This window comes from Cryptomeria japonica, chromosome 3, assembly GCF_030272615.1.
Source record: "Cryptomeria japonica chromosome 3, Sugi_1.0, whole genome shotgun sequence".
Taxonomy (NCBI): Eukaryota; Viridiplantae; Streptophyta; class Pinopsida; order Cupressales; family Cupressaceae; genus Cryptomeria; species Cryptomeria japonica.
The window spans coordinates 556,440,618-556,462,480 of record NC_081407.1 but is presented as its reverse complement, the minus strand read 5'-3'; the positions used below and the strand labels follow the sequence as shown (position 1 = coordinate 556,462,480).

The window sequence follows — 21,863 nt, the reverse complement described above, 5'->3', positions numbered from 1 at the left end:
TAGCTGTAGTAGCTGCCCCTGTTGTTGAAGCATGAGAGCTTCGCATAACAACTTTCCCATCAGCCCTTTCCTGTTCTCTCACAGCATCATATCTTTCACACTCATTTGTACAACCTTCAACACCATTACATGGCAAGTGGAGGAAATGAACCTTCACCCTCGTGTAGGTACCTTTCCATCCCAAATTACAAAGTTTGCATTTAATAGTGGCTGTTCCACCTGATCCTTTCGGCCCCGGAACACGATCAACATACTTCCATAGTGGGTACAACCCTTGTCTTCCCCCACCTGACATTTTGAATGATTCTCTGAATAAAAAATTAAAATTAAAATGTTAAAAACAAAAAAATAGCTGATGGACTACCTGATTTACCTGGTACCCCTGTTATTCTACCCAAAACGTGTATTTGCTAGTTTGAGTATATAATTTATTAATTTTTTTAGTAATTTTAAATTTACCAGAAATTATGAAATTATTATATAATATAGAATTTTTTAATTTACTAGATTTTGTTTTACTAATTTAACAGTAATTTTTGGTAAAAAAATTATGAAACAATAAACAATGAAAAATTGATAATATTAATTGTAAATTCTGAAATATATTAGTTTTTTTTTAATGCTGTGAGTGAATTATTTTTCTGTTTTCAACTTTTCATGTATTTCACAGTTTTATAAACTGTGAATGTTCGATACATTCACAGTTTTTATACTGTGAAATAAAAAATACATTCACATTTCACAGTTTTTATTAAAAGACAAAAATACATTATAACTTTATAAATTAATAAATTTAATAAAACTATAAATTTATTAAATTATAAAACAAATTATCGGCGTTTAAAAAATAAAAATGAGACAAAATCGAAAATTTAAAAACCTGGTTTTCGATTTTTGTGTGAAGGCGTTCGAGCGATTTGTCTTCGGCGGTAAAACGACTTCGGGTGGCTGCGATTTCTGTGCGGGCGGCTGCCAAATGACTGCGGTTTGACTTCGCGTGATGGCAGAATGACTTCGCGCGGCTGCAAGTGATCAGAATACACAAACAATATCCTACTCCATATATGCCACAACAAATGGAGTTGTGGAATGGAGAAATTCAACAATTATAGAGATGACAAGGTGCCTAGTGTGTAATGTCCTCAACCCAAAATTTAATATTACTTTCAAATCTAGAAAATATATTCAAAAATATTATACCAAATTTCACCGAAAACACCAAAACCAGTTAGCTAGTCTTGCATAAAGGACATTAAATTGAATGAGACTTCGTAGAACACCAATGAAATGTCTTTTATGATATCCAAAAGCATATTATTGGGTCTGAAACCTGATTTACAACAGAAGAAAAGTAAATATCTTCAAACTCCAATTTATAAGCAAAACCCATAAAAACTATTACAACTGATTACTATCAATGGCACTGTAAACAACACAAACTGATATTGTTTGATTTCCAAATGGAAAATATATACATATGATCTGATGCAAGATTAATAACAGCAACAAACCCCTCAAAAGATATCTGTTATCACTGCAAGAACATCAATAAAGCCCTGAGCACAAACAATGGAAAACTACTGAAACTGTTGAAATCTTGAAGCTCCAAAACCTCTGGATGAAGTTGCTCTATGTGAACAATGGGGTTTCGTCCACTATCCACCTAAAACTCATGGGTTTCCATCCACAAGCCTGAAATCTCCAATGGGTTTCCGTCCACTGAATAATTTTGCAGAACATGAGGTTCATACAAGGAAAATTTGAGAAGTCGAAATGGCATAAAGATCCATTTTCCCAAATATGCTTTGTATTTATCTTGTCCTTGGCAAAATTGGTGTGAAAATCATTAATTAGAAATATTACAAATTTCCACTGCACTCTTCTTTTCCAAATTAGCACTTGGTGGGAAAATCATTAATTAGAAATATTTTAATTTCCCAATCCACACTAGCCAAATATTCTCTTGGTGGCAAATTCATTAATTAGAAATATTTCAAACTTCCCATTATGGCACAAAATCCAACACCCACTAATTGTTTCCAAGTATTAAATTAATATTTAAATGTCCTTTTGATATTGAAAATATTTGGACATTCATAATATTAAAATAATTATTTTCCCAGAGTTTGTCTGATTGATTAACCCATGGAAGAATCAAATGGGTTAATATTGACCAAAATCCAATTTTTAACAAAAGGGAAAATGGCATGGTGCACCACTGGACAAAAGCTATGAATACAGTTGATTACATCTGGAACTAGAATCCTTATAAGACATTACACAATCACTCCCGAGAAAGCATGGTCGAGAAAAAGATCATCAGTGAGTGCCCTGCATATTTTCAGTTGTTTTTCTTTTGCACTAATTCTTTCAACAAAATAGGAATAAATTAGATCCAAAAAATAAAAGGAATATGTTCATTGCCTACAATGAGCAATCAAAGGCATACAAGTTACTTAATGTCTCTACAAATAAGATTGTGGTTTATAGAGATGTTGTAGATGAGATGTCTTTTCAAATAACAGTAAATCCACATAAAGTATTGTATAGGTAACTATTGCTGATTGTAGAACAAGTTCTGGTGCTGAAGCCAAATAAAAAACATCAAGGGATCATGTTTCAAGGGGGACCTGAAGGAGAAAAGAGTGAGCATTCTCAAACTTCATAACAAAATCAAGGACCTGGAAACTTGAATGGGAAGATGCCTTGAAAGTGGAATTTAAGACCTTAATGCAGAATAAGACTTAGGTGTTATTTGAATTCAAGGGAAGAAGCCCATTGGTTGTAAATGGGTGTTTAAGGTCAAATGTAAATCATATGGTTCTTTTGACAAGTACAAAGCTAGGGCTGTCACAACAAGAAGGGGTAGGGGTGGACTATGAGAAGACGCTTGCCCCTGCTACCAAGATGGTAACCTTTCAACTAGTAATCTCTATTGTTGCTAAATTCAGATGGAAGACTATCAATGGACATCAAAAGTGCCTCTTAAAAGAGGTGTAGTGAAGAAGTTCTACATGGCATGGCCTAAAGGGTTCCAAGTTCCATGTAAAGTACATTTGGTTTGCAGGTTAGTTAGGTTCTTGCATAAACTTAGGCAGGCCCCTAGAGCCTGGTGTATAAAACTAATAAAAACCTCAAAATTTGGGATTCAGAAGAAGCCATTCTAATCCAAATCTCTATATAAAAATCACTGGTAATGACACTGTGATACTGGTTGTTTATGTTGATGACCTTCCCATCTGGCTCGAGCCAAGTCAATTCAAAAGGTGATATCTGATATTTGTTCTACTTTTGAAATTACTTATCTCAGGTTTCTGAATTATTGTTTACATGCATAATTTTGGCAACTTAAGTATTAGTATCACAAACTAAGTATAACAAAGTTATTCTAGAAAGGTTCAAATGTGAGTGCAGTCCATCATTACCAGCAATTGGTAAGTAGTTTGATTTATTGTACTATCATCCAACTGAACATCTGTTTTGAAGCAAGTTGTCCTTCCAGATTCATATCCAAGTCTCAAGAAGAACAGTTGCAAGATCCAAAACGTGTTCTTCAATATATCAAAGGAACACAAATTGGGCTGGATTATTTGCTACTTGTTGCTCTACAGCTAGACATATCTTTACTCTCAAATCAAGAGTAATTTCATGGTAGAGTGAGTTAAAGCATACAATCACTTTATCTTCTATTGAAGTAGAATATAAGGCAGTTGTTAGTACAGGATCTGAAGTAGTTGGGTTGCAACAAATCTTGTTCAATGTTCCTTTTTTTTTCCACTACACCAATTCGCTCTTTTGTAATAATCAAGGAGACCTCATGACAGTAAATATTCCAGTCCATTGTGCCAGAACCAAACAGATTGAAGTTCATAAAAATCACATCTGTCAATCTGTTGATAAGGAAGATGCTTATCTTTATTATATTGTCCTATAGAGGAGCAAATTGCATACATAATGAATAAATTGCTTAGTAGACTTTAATCTGTCAAATTTAGAGATAAGCTTGGAAATGTATCTAGTTTAGTCATTAAAGGGACCTTAGATATATTAAAGATTAATAGGACATATGAATTAGTTTCACGTTGGATCATAGCTTACCCAAATTAAAAATTTTGGTTACTTTGTTAAGATATTACTCTTATTTGCTTGTATTGGTTATGGATAGCCAACTTGGCTTCCCTCTGCAAGACTATTTAATAGGCACAATTACACTGAATGGCTACCACCATTTGTAACTCTTGCTGAAATATATTTCTGTAATAGCCTCAAACAAGGTACTCAACACACTTCATCAAGCCAAAAGCATGTACCTGATTAACCTTGGGCGCAATTCATCTTCTTTTGTCCCGTGACCTAGCTGCCCAAAGTTGTTAGAACCAAAAGAATAAACTGCCCCAGATTTTGTAACCACAATACTATGACCAGGGCCAGCTATGGCTTGGCACTTCTCACGCCGGAAGCACCTTTCACCAGTCTTTAGAAACTGCAATACCAACTTCCATGAACCACCACATCTTTGTTTCAAGAAATTTTTTTGTTCTTGCTTCATTGGTTTAAATATAGCTCTCTTTTGGCACATATCCAGTGCCGCAACTTCAGATATAGATAGACTAAAATCAGGAAAGAAGTTTGCAGGTTGCCTGAAGAATGAACATGTAACCTGCAATAAAAAGAAACTGGAAACATAATAATATTTGTATCCAAGAAAATACACAGACAAAAAAAATGCATGCTTGAAAACTTGCCTCAAGGGTTGCAAGATCTCGTGGATCCAAATCATATTCGGTAAGTACACGTAAAATAATTGATGGATTGGTAGCAAACAAAGGAGACTCGCCAGGAGAAGAATTCCCAAAACAGTGTCGTTTCTGATGTGGAAAACTTTGTGGGTGAATTACAATAGCAAGATGTTCATCTTTGAGCCCATGATATTGTATAGATGAGACCAGTGAAAAGCTTCCATTCACTGTAGGGTCCATGGGCATTACAAGCAGCAGTGCCCTTATGCTTCAGAAGGTGATTATATCAAACTGCAAAATGAAGTACAAATTAAAAGAGTATGGCAATCTCCTATAATTGAAAGTTCTGATACTGTGCAATATGTTATTTGTTTCAGCACACTCATAATAGAACCTACACATATTTGTCTTATACGGCTTTCAACTTGCAAACATAACAAAGAACTATAAAGTGAAAGTGGCCTAAGTTACCAAATTAAAATTGGGTAATATCAATGTAAGAGTTGAAGAATAACCCTACAAGAGCCAAGAATCATTTGCAACCAAAACAACTTTCCACATGAGAGAAGCAATAAAAATGCTATGAAGCCAAAGAAACAACTAGATGCATACAACAGGGTACATTACATACATAAACAAACCCCTTGTTATGAAGACAAGGATGAAACCTAAAAAAAATTAAGATCTTGACAAGTGTCTTAATCCTATAATTTGAAGCACAAAAAGTAAATGACATATGTAAGCTTAAGTATCCAAGTGTGAATAGGATCTAATGTGAAATAATTAAGTAATATACCTTGTTTACACCAACAACCCTCTTAAGAACAACTTAAGGGAGAATGAGAAAACATGTACAAATGGGTCATGGCTACAAGGCCTTGTGAGGTACCTATGTATAAACAAATCTCTCACAAAAATCACAAAGGAGAAAAACCCATAGGAAAAAGACCCCTCCAAAAGCGAGAAAAGATGAAAGAAAACATATACAAGAGAAAAAAGGGAGGACTCAACACAACCCCCAAGGAGTACTTCCATCACCAATGTACAATCAATGTCCCCACCATAGGAGAGAAGAAGAAAGAGTATGCAGCCTCCCACAATGTTTAATCACATGCATTGATGTTGGATGCTCAACAAAGGATGATGAATATTGAGAATGTTGAACAACGTTCCTCCTCTTGGGAAGAAGCAAAACCAAATATGTATGCAAGATGTCTTCCAATGCCCAATAGGAACATGCAGGAAGAAAAATTATAATGAATGATGCCTCCAAACTCTTCTCATATGTGACATGAAAGAATTCCACAATCAAATCAAGTATAAACCCAATTAATGAAGATGGTGACAAGCCAAGACCATGTGGAAATTGGTGAAAAACAAGATCCAAATATAAAGATGATGGGGCAACATCTATGATGGGGTTATAATCAAAGAGGTGATAAATGTCCTCAAATGTATTAGTCGAATCTGCAAGATGGGGCTCACAAAATAAACCTACAATATATGTCAAGTACTCATCCCACTAAATTAGATCTGAAAGACTAATATGTACTTGTTTCAAAGAATCACTCGAAGCAACAAATTATGGAGATGTGATCTCAATGTATATTGTCCAACTAGACTAGCCATCCCATGATGATGTGTCCACACAAGATATTTGAATATAAACACCTGGAGATGAATTTGGCAATGCTGGAATGCAAGAGTTCTCAACCTTAGAATACTAACTCAAAGATAAAAAATATGAGCCTTTAAATCTAGATTAGGAGTGATAAAAGCCAAAGAAGCATCAAGACAAGTCTCAATGTCATCACAACTATCAAGACTTGCCAAATAATTAAGCTCCTTTTTTGTACCATTGTCGTATGATAGGTCAGGAAAAACAACAAGGGTACAAGACAATCCAGAAAAGGATATCATCTAGGAATGGAAAAATATGTGGGTCTCCATAGATCTCCCAAATTCTAGTCCAAACTATGCATGTACACATAGTCTCTAACATGATATCTCAAATCTCCAAAACAATGTCACCATCATATCCCATGCTTGCTTCTTGTTATATAACCTAGTTCAAGGACAAGTCCATAGAGATGGTGTAGTGTCCCTTTCTTGGATCACCTTATATTTTACCCTAAATTCACAAATCCAAAACGAAACAAAGAGTATAATATAGTTAGAGATATAATTCTCACCCAATAATAAGATAAGTTTGTTTTGGAAACCTGCAATCAAGTTAGATAGCAATGAAGATATAATTCATGAGACACATCCATTTCTAGGGTTAAAGAGAACATATATTCATAACATATAATAAATCTAAACTATTATGTGGGGTTCAACCATAATGGGGCTTGAGATAAGGAGACATGATAAGGTGCCCAAAATATCCCTTACCCTAGGCCCAAGAGCAGAAACTCTGTCCCCCTTGGCCTCATGTGGCTTTTGCCATCTTCATGAGATGGTATACCTAGTGAGGCTTGCATAGCCATTCCCCTTCATCACGCCATCCTTCTCACCCTCTTATGATTGAGTGTCCCTTGAGTTCATCCCAACAATTGATCAGTATAGGGGTTGTAGAGGAAACTGCAATAGGGTGCCCTAAAATAACCCTCTACCCTAGGCCCAAGAGCGGAAATTTTGTCCCTCTTGGCCTCATGTGGCCTTTCAGCCATCCAGATGAGGTAGTGTACCTAGTGAGGGATCCACAACTATTCCCCCTCCTTGTATTTCCTTCCTTACCCTACCATGATCAATTATATACACTATATACACTAACACCCACCCTTAAGTGCAACTTAGGGAGTAATGTATATATAATGATGAGTCCAAGCTACGAGGCCATGTTAGGTACTCATACAAATTTCTCATAAAGAATAAAAAAGGGAAAAACCCAATGGAAAGTGGAAACAAAACTCCTCTCCAAAAGAGAAATGATACAATAATAATTGTACAAGTGAAAGGGATAGGTCATAGAAGAAAGGACTCGTGATATTCCCCCAAGGATTACTTCTATGCACTAGTCCAATGAATGTTCCCCTCCATAAGAGAGAAATGAGAGACTATATGGCCCCTCATAATGTGATGCCTATAGTGTCAGTGGATGGTCGACACTGGCCATTGAAGATAATCCACATTCACTAAACAAAACCACAAATACGTGCAAGATGACTTCCCATTTTGGATCTGTAGTAAGTAATATCACTGTCTAAAGTTTGCACATGATCCAAAGATTGAATGTCGTCATCCTATTTTCCAAACTTGTAGTGCTGAAAACTAGTATCATAGCTTGTTGTAAGGAATTGCTCATGCTTTTTGTGAAGCATTTCTAGATTCATATGTAGCAATAAGTGTTGAGATTGCAATGCATGTCAATGGACTACATTGTTCATCTCCATGTAGTGCTCCAGAAGTTGTGGAAATGCTCAAAGGCATGACTTCACGAAAATGCTCAAAGGCATAACTCAAGACAACCTTTCAAGAGAAATAAAGTAAAGAAGATATGTTAGTGTTCATGACACGACTCGTGGAAGTGCTCATAGGCATGACTCAAGATACCCCCCAATTTTTGGCACTTTATAACTTAGTGCATTTTACAATGCATCAAGGTCAATTTCGAGCTACTGTTTAAAAGTTATTTGACAATCAATTTCCCATAAAATGGCTTATTTTTAATTACATCTACACTAGAACAGAAAAAAGATGCTTTAAGATGAGATCAAACCTTTGTGTCCAACTACTTGTTGGAATCAGCACAAGAAATGCTCTTTGTTGACTATACATTTGTCAAATTTCACCTTTGTCGAAGAAAATGATGACAAAATGAAAAAAAGCCCCCCCTCACAACAATTTTAAATGACTGAAAAAACACTAACTTAACTATTTAAATAGATGAAATGGAGTGGTCAAGTCCAATTATGCTTAAAAAAATTATGTGCTAATTGCCTTGCTTGTTGGAGGAGATGATGCCAATCTTGGTCAGCTATTGCTTATTGCATTCAACAGGTAAATAAAGAAATAGCCGCCAACAAGCTAGAGAGTAATCATGATGCCTTCAATTGCTCACATTGCAAACTGAAAACTAAGGCCACTTGTGAAAGAAAGAAGGCCCTTTTAACAGCAGATGCATCACTCTAGGATATGTGAAAGAGATTGGTGCCACTTGGGAACCTCTCAGCGCTGGTTATTAGCTGTTGTTCCACATTTTTTGCTTCTGAAGGCCACGTTCTTCCAAGTTTGACCAAGTGTGAGGGTGCTAAAATAGCGTTGGAGATGAGGTGTTGTTCTTGGAGATGATTGAGGCTTGAAACCTCTGTTGAAAGCCACGTGGAAGTGAATGAAATGTGGAGGACTTGCTGAAGGTGCGTGTGGAGCAGATTGAAAGTGCAATCTATGAGAGCAAAGATAGACTTGGTCATAGCTTTCACCACATGTGCTAGCTATGCTGGTTGATGGATAAAATAGTAGATCCAAGACTATTGCAACGTTGCTTTTGAAAGGGTGTCAATTTGCAACTTGGCCTATCTTCCTGTCATGTTGCCATCTCCTACAGTTATCTCCTTCATCAATGAATTTGCAACAAGCAATCAATCTGATGTAGACACAAAACATGATGTAGACATTGTGTTGTGCTAGAGAAACCCACAATGGGTTTTTTGATGTCTTCATGAATGTGATGGTGTCAAAGTGGAAGGGCGTTGCAAATGTTGCTGGAAACTTTTGTATGGCACGCTGGATGGAGGGCATTTGCAAGCACCTTTCTTCTATGGCCTGCCCCAAGTCTTGAGCCGCCAATGAGGGCTACTAGTGTAGATTTTTTTTGAATGTTTTGTTCATTCTACACATGGGTGGGTTGCAAATGGATGTCCTGAAGCCTGTCAAAAACCCTTAGCGCAACCAATTCAGCATTCTCAAATCCACGCTAATGAATAACAATTCTTCTTTTAACTTCTATGCTCACTACAAATTCCTTATAGCCATTCTTACCTTCAACGTCGAGGATTGGAAAATAGCAAGTTTCATATGGCATTGAAAGAATGAACCACCCAAAAAAAAAAATACAAATATTTTCTACAGTGGTCTTCAAATATTTGATGAATGCCAAAAATTCTTGCAAAAAAAATGGCGTAAAACTAGAAGCAAACACTAGAAGGATGCCATTAAAACCTTGCAAAGAGGCCAAATAGACCAAAAAAAGTTTCAACAATACAACTCACATAAACAATTAAATTAGCATTTAAATGCAACAATGGCTCTATGAGGAACTCTTGACTAGGCTAGGTGCTCGATTGGGAAGGGTTTTGCTAACTTGGCTCTGATACCATGTTGGAATTCTAGCAGGTTTATTAATACCACCCCGCATGCAGAGATGGATAGACCGAGAACAAGCAATCCCAGTCCGCAGCAGAGAACAGGACCGCGAGCGTACCCTTGTTCGCTCCCACAGAGCACGAGAGTTTCGGGATAACTGTAGGTCGGTGTGTGAGGTCCCTACTATTCTATGGGCTCGATCTCCGGGGCGACCAAGCACTCTTCTCCGTCTCGCACCTTCCTAGCTCCTCATTCCCTGCCTCCCTGCCTCCCTCAGCCAGGATTAGAAAGCAAAAACCAAACCACAAGCTGTGAGCATACAAACTTAAGCCTAATTGATATTATCAAAGAGTTGGTTTTAATGCACAAAATAAGCTTGCATATATAGGCAAGCAAGTGGAGATAGGCAAGTCAGACATAACAACTGACTATCCTTCCAAGGATGAGACACGTGTTATGTACATTGACAAGTGTTTTAAGAAGTGACATGTGTGTGTGAAGAGGTGTCACAAAGTGAGTACACATATCTCAACTACATGAAGTGAGACAAATCTCTAAATACCTAAGTAAACTTAAGATTATGTGTGAATAGGTCTATCTAGAAAGTGTTAGCAACTAAGTAGTTACTAAATGACACTATTTACACTAACATGGTAAACATCTCATTCCCAGCATCCAGCATTAATGCCTTTTTTGTGGTCCCCGGGAGCCCATCCCAAGTTATTTAACCAAAAAACTGTTATTTACTTAATTTACATTACAAAACAATAATTTTAAACATTACAAAACACAAATTTGCATTATAAATACTAGTACAGATATCTTAAATACAAAAAATGCCAAGAGATAACAATTTGGAGCTATTTTATTTACTCAAAAGTTATTTATTTTACTTTGGACCTAATTTATTTACTATATGCTTGGAGACAAAAAATTTATAGGCTGCTTATTTTGAAAATAATATGTTTATTATTAAATATTAATATTTTGTTGTGTTAATGGCTGTCAAATTTAATATGAAAGATAAAAGTTTTTGTCAACACACCCACACAATCACACTCCACCACTTATTGCCATTGTAGAATGCCTCTCAGCATTAATATTAATAAAACTGTAAACAGCAACACTAATGTAAATTTATTAATGCATTTATATGGTATTTTAAACATTGTATCATTTGAGGTTTTGTGATTTCTGTGTTGTCCAGTCAATATGTGAGCTGAAAAGTGTCTGGTGGTCGTTGGCTGTATGTAATTTCTGGGTTGTTCCTATTTGCAGTAGACTCTTTTTTTTTTTGTTTGTTGCAATGAGCACTCCTTAACCTAGTTATTTTTTGCTTCCATTGTGATTACAACAAATGAAATAAGAGAGCTTTCCTTTTTGTTGTAACTAGAATGGTAGTTTTGCTTTGTTTTGACAAGGCTGCAAATGAAACATGATCATACGGTGGTCATTATGTTTTTAAAAAACATCTAGGGTGTTACAAGATAAAGAAGTCATAAAACTACTTTAAAAATTTTGCTCAACAGTGGAAATGATTTAGAATTGATTTGGAATTGCCACATAGATAGTTGAATCACCCAGATGCGCTTTCCATCATTTCCATCTGATTCTGGATGCTCAAACCTAGACCTGCCTAATCAATTCTAACCCGTCCCTGATTCCACTTTGACTCATACTCGGAAATGCTAGTTTTTTTAAGTTGATTATGCATTTTTTTAATTAGAAAATTTGACTTATTTTTAATATAAATAACAAGACATAGAACCCAAATAATATAGAAACTAACTAGTTCTAATTGAGGAAGTGGCAACAACAATGATTACATATTTTAGTCAGAACCAACCCGTAGATGAAAGAACGTGCACTCAAAAAACCAATAAATTATGTTTCTTCCTTCCTTGTGTGCTCCATATATGCACTAATCTACACCATCGTGCCCAGCACAATGAATTAGCTAGTAAGCTATTGTTGCAATGACCATGCAATAGAATGCAAAACAACAATACATATGTTTTCAATGAAATAGAATGATTGGCAATTAGATTTGTTGTTACCAAAGACTACATAAGAAAATCCTAGCTTATTTCTTTGGTTGGTCCAATTGTGCTCTTGCAAACATGGGAGCCCGCATGTGTAGCTTCAGAGGTTATGTTCATATTGTTGAAGATTGGCAGCATCGGTCATCACTTCCAGCCTGAGGAAGACAGATATGTAAGTGGCCTAATCAGCCTAATCAACTAAGAGGGAGTGTTGATACTATGGTCAGATTCCTTCAGGCCGACATAGACAACATAAAGGTTGTGATAATATTGTGATAATATGATTATATTATAATTATATTATATAGTTATTATATTATTATTATGAGATAATATTATTATATTATTATTAATAATATAATAATTGGAGACCAACTTGAAAGAGTGGTGACCCTTGGTGAAGGGGCACCACCGATAGGTATAAAGGAAGAATAAATCTTCCTCTCTAAAGTGATTGATGATAGAATAAAATATACAGAATGCGTATATAACATTTCAACATGGTATCAGAGCAGCAATACAATGTTGGGAATATAAATGGCCTGCGTGGAGGAAGCATGGAAGACATTTTTCAATTCCAGTCTGAGTAAAAAAGCCTCAGTCTACGTGAAGAAGCCTCGGTCTGCGAGAAGAAGCCTTCTGACTGTGTGGAAGACACTTATAGTACTGTGTGGAGGCTGTGTGAAGTGCTGCGTAGAGAAATTATGCATCAACTTTTATTCAACGCAAAATCTAGCAATGAGCAGGGGAGACTCTTTATGCATCATTGCTTGAGCATTCGATACAAACCAGAGATGGGTCCGTAAGAGATCATGATCCGTGAGAATTAAGATCCTACATCGGGCCGTGGAATTCATATTATCACGCTAACGTTGTAAGTTGGGGATTGAAACAATATTTGCAGCATATGGAGGTACGCTAGACTTTGTGTTGTCTTCGACAGGGAAAGTCCAGTCATCGAAGTCTGAAGCGTTCAGCACTATCTTCCAAATACTATCAATCATAGCGTGGAGCCACGTCAGTAATACCATCGCCAATTATATTGTTCTTCATAATTTAAATTATTGGAGTATGATGTAACGCAATTCCAATAGATCATTATTCGCACGGGTCTTGTATGGAGCAAGGAACCGAAAATGCCTTTACAAAGGATGTCGACTAAGATAAAATATACTTAATTCATTATTGCCTGATTATGTCAACATTGCTGCCTTCATTAATGACTTTGGCTGACCAAATGGAGTTGATCTGCCACGCAGAAGTTTGACGGCTATTGCCAATCAAAGTTGCACTTCAAATGAATTTGATGTGGGAATGCATATTTGGCGCAGCCTGGACCAAGTATTGCAAATGTGAAATAATGACGAAGTCGCTGTCTTCCAGATGCAAATTTGCTGATAAGTCTTGGTGTATTCGCTGTATAGCTAAATCGTCTAAAGCTATGAAACAATATAAGCATAAGTGCCCTTTGTTTTTTGAAATCGCTGTCAAGAGACGTTATCTTGCAACATCTGATCAGAGGAGGATCGCTGCACCTTGTCAAAATCATATCGCCAGCCTTATTGGGAAATTCGCCTCAGTCCAATTGCCATCCCATTGAGATTGCTAGCCTTCAAAATCTGATCAAAATAACCATCGCCTGAGATAAGACTCAAATCACTACCTGTTGATGTGTTTTTTAGACAAAGATAACATGTGTGTTTGGAGTAATTAGTGGTGACAGTTAGTTAAGACTTAACAAGTAGTCCGTGAGCATGAAAAGTTACGATTATAGAGAGACCTAATGAAAATGAGACATGTCTCTTAGAATGTAACCATTGTCATCGTGCACTATACATAAGGGAGTTGGAACTCATTCAATCAGACATCATTGGATTTTGTGCCACAATGCCACCCCAAGAGTATAAACTGCTGGGCTTTCTCCATGGTTGCAGCGGTTGAAGGAGTTAATCAGATTGTGACTGGGAAGTTAATATCTTTGTCTGAACAAGAGCTTGTAGACTGTGATACTTCACCCAACCATGGGTGCATTGGTGGATTAATGGATGCTGCATTTCAATTTGGAGAATGGTGGTATTGACAGCGAGGCCGATTACCCTCATAGGGGTCTGGAAGGTGCCTGTAGCATGAAATGGTATTGCTGATTAATTCGAACTACAAGGCCAGAAAGAACAAGACATTGACTTAAACCGAGATGCTCTCTCTGCACCACATTATACCGTTGTGAACAAATATTTACCTGCAGAGGTGCAACAGTTCACTTGTGAAAGCCATAGAGGCACTTGTGCTAGTAATGATAGCATCTAGGGTTACAAAGCCAAGATTGAGACAAGAGGGCTCTCTCAGTGAGAGGGAGCATACTGAAAGGGGATTTTGTTCTAAATCTCAAGATGATCATATTCCTGCCCAGGGCTTGATCTTATGAGAATAGATCCATGATGGTTTTGGATCTAGCACTTCCAACCATATGAGGATCATACCAGACGATGAGAGTCTCCTAAAGAAAGATATCTTCCATGATTGGGACCATATGAGCAGGGGATGCTTCCGTGACAGAGGGAGCAGCTAAGAGGATGTGCTTCTATTGATATCCGAGGATCTTGGTTATATTGGTTCAGAGGAAGTGGACCATGTCAAGATGGTTTCTCTAGTGATCAGTCAAAGGACTATGATTCATGAGATGGAGTCCCATTTACGTAGGCTGGAAGGCCTTTATGCTGACTTCTAGGTCATGATATTCCTCGAGAGATGAATACTTGGTGAGCTTGGAATACACCAAGAGTGATGCAGACTCCAACCTTTTATTTCATGAAAAGTCAAAGCATGTGGAGATCAAGTATGACTATGTTAGAGACATGGTGGAAAGGTATGCTATTCACTAATGTATTCTTCTTTTCAAAAGATGTTTTAAAGTGTAAACTCTTGTGATTGCATTTCTCTTTGAGAGAGAATTAAGGAGAAAGCCCTTATCTACACAATCTGATATGGTTCATGGTGGATGTCATGTGTGTGACTCCATGACAATTTTGGTTCAGTGCTTGATGAGCCCCTATGAACATTATTGTGAGGTGACGACCTCTCAATAGTGAACACTTGTACATTTGATCATTATCATAAGGTGACGATCTTACGATATTGATTGATCATACCATTATGATGGATATCATGGGACGTGATATCTATGGATATGTCATAATGGTTTATATCTCTAGTAGTAATATCTATGGATGTGCCATAATGGTGGATATCATGAGACATGATATCCATGGATAAGCCATAATGGTGGATATTACATAATGAGATATTCATGGTGGATTTCATGTGACGTGAAATCCGTGGACATGCCATGTAGTAATATCTTTAGATATACCATAATGGTGGATATCATGTGAAGTGATATCTATGGATAAGCCATAATGGTGGATATTACTTGAGGAATTCTCTATGGTGGATATCACGTAAGTGATATCTGTGGATAAGCCATAATGGTTGATATCACATGAGGTGATATCTATGAATAAACCATAATGGTGGATATCACATGAAGTGATATCTATGGATAAGCCATAATGGTTGATATCACGTGAGGTGATATATCTCCTTTCCACATATGTATGTAGCCATTGTGGTCAAAACATCATGATGACGTAATGTGATATCACAATGAGGTGATAAGCTTCCTGCTTGCTCATGAGTATAGTCATTGTGTTGGTCATCTCGATGAGGTGATATGTCTTGTGCAGCTGGAAGTATCCTCCCTAGCTGAGAGGGAGTGTTGAAGATTGGCAGCCTCGGTCATCACTTCCAGCCTGAGGAAGACAAATATGTAAGTGGCCTAATCAGCCTAATCGACTAAGAGGGAGTGTTGATGCTATGGTAGGATTCCTTCAGGCCGACATAGACAACATAAAGGATGTGATAATATTGTGATAATATAATTATATTATATTTATTGTGATAATATTATTATTGAGAGATAATATAATTATATTATAAATATATTATATTATTATTAATAATATAATAATTGGAGACCAACTTGAAAGAGTGGTGACCCTTGGTGAAGGGGCACCACCGATAGGTATAAAGGAAGAATAAATCTTCCTCTCTAAAGTGATTGATGATAGAATAAAATATACAGAATGCGTATATAACATTTCAACACATATTTGATGTCCCCAAAGGCTGAATACAAGTGTATATACAAAATTACAAGAGAGATTAGTTATAATCAAGAATGGCTACAAAACAATTTAGTTGTGTAACATTCCATGATTGGTAGTTCATCTTCTTCATTGCATCAATACAACTTCCTTAGACAAGCCTAGGGCTTGGATGACAGTTGAACTTACCATGTGTAATGATATGCATCATGCATGATTGTGTGCATTAGGAGAGGTAGTGTTGAGACGACTAATATAGCATTGCATAATTAATTAGAGAAGCACCAAATAGGGTGGAACAAATGGTACCAAACTTGGGCATCAATAGAGTTAGTGCTGAGTCTATGATGGACTATGCATTAAAAAATGCCACCCAAACATAAGAGAAAGAGAATGAGACCCAAGATGCTAATGAACAAGGAAATGGTATTGGTTTGGTTTTAACAATGTATAACTTGCAAAAACTAATGTAAGTTAATCAAATCTTCCAAGGATCAAATGAAAACAACTCAAAATTGTGGGGTACATAGGATTGATTGTTCTTGTGGGGTGTTGTAGGTTGGTAAAGCCACTCAATCAATGATTTTATGATGCAAATATAAACTGATTTATCAACCTAATTTTGATAGAACATTCATTTAAAACCATACACCATAATTGCATTACAAAGAATAAAGTCTTATCTATAGAGGAAAACTATTTTGTAAGGCACTTGAAAGAGACAATTGACATTTAGCAAGCCTACACAAAATTTGAATAGAGATAAGGGTTAGGATTAAGCTACTCATGGAGAGAACTAATCAATTCACTAATAAGACCCACCAACTTAGAAGAAATAGCATTTAATACTTTTTGAACTAGTGATTAAGACAATTTAATGGTGATAATGGCTAGTTTATATAACGTCTTCTCTATGTTTCACAATGTGTCGATAGTTGGTAGCACTGCACTATTTGAGAAGTATCTACACAAAGAACTGTAGTCTACAACATTGACATATTTTTCATCCTAAAGATGGATCAGAGAGTGTGATTGGAAACGTTGATCAAAATCTTCTATAAGTTTTTTACGAAAGCTAGTTTCAGCAAACATCATTTCTATATATATAATTCATATTGAACACAATTTCCTCTATACAATACTATTGATACTTTCAAAAGTGGTTTACTAGAAGCCCCACAAAATTTCCTCTACAGCAAAATGCCTGGATAGGAGAATAATTGTTTTTTGAATCGAATCTGTGACTCAGCAAAAACTCGACAAAACTAGGCAAATTAAAAAAATACTGATTCATTGTCTTGGCAAAACTCAGCTAGGCAAGTTAACAAGTGGTTTTCTCATTTTCTGTTTTAACTAGAGAGTTTAATGAGTACTCGGAGAGTTCTTATACTATGATTTGTAGAAATAAAGCATAGAAAAAACAACTTCAAAAGGAAAGAGGGTGCAATTTCTTTTCCAGAACTATATACATTGCAAAAACTTCAATATTTATTGTTAAGCTGTTGAGGGAATTCAAAATTTAAAAAAGGGCATGCCAAAGGTCAGCACAATGGTGTCCATTGAGTATTTTCTTAGCAACAAAGTGCATCGCCGGTACTTCAGAACCATAACCCAAAGCACAAGGGTATAGATTTTGTGAAATACCAATCAAAATTCAAGCTAAGAATCATAGAATCGAGTTTAAGAGTGAAATAATTGTCCTCGGTGCCATTGTTCACAATCCAACTTCCACAACATAGGAGGCCACATGTTACCTTGAGGCATATATTCATTAACTGTGTTGCCATGTATTGAGAAAACATGTAACCCACACCTGGCATATTTCTAAATGGTGAAAGGAAGACAGGCTACTGCTACTACATACAGTTACTTTCACAAGCTTTTTAAGGAAATGTTCAACTACCCAATGCAGTTAACTTTGGAATTGAATAAAGAGCCCGTTCAATATAAAGAATAAAGGAATACTCAATACTGTCAAGATTAATTTAATATTCATATGTCGAATTGTTGGAATATAAAACTCTGATGGTCTTTGCTGGTTCAGAAAATATAAATAAAACTGAAGAGTCCCTGTGTATAAAAAGCCATTGCAAATCTTTTTCACATTTTCAAGAATTGTGTGGGTCTAGTTTACAAACATTATTATAAGCATATTTACTGAAATTGATGTAGGGAGCTCTATCAATAAAGATTGTTAATTTGTTAATGATAGTATTAAAAACAGCCTTCCCAATAGCAGAATCTGTATCAAGTTATATCGTAAAAAGAACATGCGGTTGGGTTCAAGATGAACTTGGATGGAACCTCTAAGGTCAATCCTAGTATGAATGGAGTTGGATATACACAGAGGAAAAGTCAAGGTACTATATTTATTATTATGCTATCACCTTGGGCATTCAACCTAAACATAATGAAGCATGTAAAGCAATAAGATACGGTCTAAAATTTCTCTCCGTCCCAGACAAACTCTGAGAATATCGAATGTCTACTCGGGGATATAATGATATTAAAATAATGTGCGAAGATGAATTTCACCATGTTAGGCACTGTGTTCATAAAGTGCTAGAACTTATTGATAAAAGAATGCTACTCAGGTGGCACTTCGCATGTTTTCATTTGATACCAAAGCAGTAGCTAATCATGATATTAACGATGGAAGAATAAAGGTTTCAATTGACATGGATATGATGGCTGGTGGAGAGAACATCTAGATAAGCTTCCACCATTTAAAATTAATTCATGATTTTTGCACTCCCTGCCTATCTCCTTTACACCCTTATTTTGCACTTCTAAAGCCAATGAATCTCTACATTTATGTGTATATAGTGGGACTATTGGGCAGATACAGCATAGCCTTGGGCTAGAATTTTGTATTATGCAATTAAAATTGCTAAATACATTATTAAGATCATTTCTTGCATATCAAAGACAAATTGACCAACAAAGAGCATCAAAGAAATTAAGCATGTCAAACAGGTGAAAATGTAGGCTCTGGGAAGAACCCTAATGGAACTGATTCCAGATTCACACATTGGCAACAGCTACAAATAACAAACTAAACAGTCATGATATGCAAATGCATAATGCCAATATTGGCTAATATGTTGAATTGCACATCTATGTTTGCTTGTGTTTGGCCAGTATGGTCTTGGGGCATGTTCAGAGAGGCCGTTGGCAGGTAACAAATCTCAATGGCAGCATTTTATGTGGCATAAGCATTGCTAGATGATGAGTGCATATGGTGCCAAATGTCAAACCTGTTGGAAGCCACTTTCTATGGCACAGGAGATGCCAGCTGTACGGTAATGTACCTTATGAAGGAGTTGATGCCATGTGTTGCACGTGTATGGTCCGATGCTAGGTACACTAGAGCATGGCGCATGTGTTGAACGTGTGCAGAGATGCACGATGCTTAAGGGACTTGTTCTTGGGTATGATCCACGAAGAGGTGCTAAGGCTTGTGCAGTTTGCAGAGAGCTGTCGAAGCAGCTGCACATGAAACAGAACTTCTGGCCATGCGTCTATGTGCACAATCATCTTGGAATTGTGCTCGTGCGTAGGAGAATGTACAAGGAAGGTAATATTGCTAATCAACTGGTACACAAGGCTGTGCTTAGATCACATTATTCAATGTGTGCGATGTAGTCTCTTACCTAATTCATTGGGGTAAACCACCAACAAGTTGGTTGTCATATTTTATACAATACACCAGATAAGTCAATCAAGATATTGATGACAGCAAAGAACTACTTGCCTTCGTCCCTGAATATAAAATTGCACAAATTCTTAAGAAAGGCAAATTGATTATGAATATCTTAGCAGATAGGGGGTTAAACTTATGGAAAGTAAATACACAAACTTTAGGATTTTCAAAAATCCTTACCCCAGGATGCTTATGGACTTGGTGAAAAGAGAAGTTCATGCAAGACATGGGAGAATGAAGAGCTGGAATTTTTCTACAAGATTAAGTATTTTGACTGCAAGATATGATGACAGTTTTTGTTTGTTGTACGTATGGACCGACAGTTAAAAACATTGTCAGAGTATCAAGGGAAACCAACCTCAGAGGATTCAGTGTAAAGGGATGTTACTCAGAGTTATGACATGGTATGCAAACTGGAAACTGAAATCGTGACCATACATGCATAAATGTTAATACAGGAACAATAGACAATTACTTAAACACTACCACCTTTTTGGAACTGTTAATTCACTAAAAAAGATCTAGTTTGCTCTTACTAATTCAATATGTGAGCTACTAGTCTGAAGAGCGTGGATCTGAAGAATCTGGATGGAGCAGCACTGGAGACTAGAGTTTCGCTTACAACCAACAGAATTTATGAAACGGTATTTCCGATGAATCTATGTGAACATAATGTGAGAAATGTGATCAACGGATTGGGCTGGAAGCGGAGTCTTTATCGTGTGATGTTCTATTTCTATGATAAAGTTGGGAATTTAATGACAAATGATGTTATATGCCTGTGCAAAGTTGGAATTCTATGCCTTGACACTTTGGCTGTCTAAGAACCTAAGAGTTTCCTTTAAGCAAAACCCAATGAATGATCCTTATTTCTATATACTTATTTCGAAACAAAATAACTTTGGGAAAGCAGGCCTATCAGAGATGGCGGATTGGCAAGTCAGGGCATTTGCTTCAATAGAGCCTGGGTTCAAACTCCAATTCTCAAATGTGAAAGGTGGCCTACCATTCAGCTTGTAATTGCCCAACTCAATAGAATACCCACCAGGCAATATCAATTATAAGAAAGGAAGCTATATGTCCACCATCTAAGAAAAAATTAAAAAATGAATACCAAAACGGAAAAATCTTGTGCAAGGCAGACAACTAAAACAGAAAACTGAAAAAATTGAAATACATTTTTCCCTTTCATTCCGCAGCATAAATTGCATTTAATCACACCAAGGTACAAATAAATTTAAAACTATAAAACATCAAAAAACAATGAGCAGAATAAAAGGAGCCCAGTATACCGAATGTTATAATTTGAGATTCAAATAGCGACAATGAAACCCCAGAAAACATGCATATGAAATCCAGTAACTTAAGAGGTAGGGGGTTCGATTCCAAATGAGCACCTCAGAGAGTGATGAGAAAATTTAGCTGATTCCCAACTGCAGACAGACACAATTCTGTAAAACTAAAACAAGGAAAAGAGGAGAGTGATAATTATCATGGAATCAAACCGCTATTTTAAGTCTAGGCCCATGCAATGCAAAGATTGCTCAATTCAATTGCATTGCAAAGCGTTGGAAATATAAAAAAAAAAATTGCTATAAAATATATTTAATAAAGTGGGTGATTTGATCAGGGGCGAGGCGGAGCATGCCTCGCCTTTCTCACATCACCTCTCCGCCGACGTGGAGTTATGTGGAGTTCTAAATTATTGCATTATCCACGTGGCTCCATAGCTCAATGGTCGCCCTTGCCTCCAAATGAATTTGATTAGTTATTGTTTTTTTTAAGTTTCTTTTAGTTTCTTTTAAAGCTCTCGCTATGATGTGTCTCTTATGTTATCTAAAAAGAATTGAGCAAATGAAAGAAGATAGATGGTCCAATATTATTTTTAGAGAGGTATTATGTAAAAGAA

General features: G+C 36.4%; 1 protein-coding gene across 2 annotated transcripts in view; it reads right to left on the bottom strand.

Annotated features, from left to right (window-relative positions):
- LOC131029901 (ultraviolet-B receptor UVR8) overlaps window positions 1-21,582 on the bottom strand; it is a 42,569-nt gene extending 20,987 nt beyond the window's left edge. The window contains exons 1-3 of one of the 2 annotated variants that reach the window (XM_057960567.2): window positions 21,247-21,582; window positions 4,746-5,030; window positions 4,311-4,660 (exon numbers count right to left, since the gene is read on the bottom strand). In XM_057960567.2, the coding sequence (XP_057816550.1) occupies window positions 4,311-4,660; window positions 4,746-4,985 (590 nt within the window). In that variant the 5' untranslated portion in view covers window positions 4,986-5,030; window positions 21,247-21,582. The remainder of the gene's footprint in view (window positions 1-4,310; window positions 4,661-4,745; window positions 5,031-21,246) is intronic. The other variant, XM_057960568.2, reaches the window with a different exon arrangement.
- Window positions 21,583-21,863: the final 281 nt, after the last annotated feature.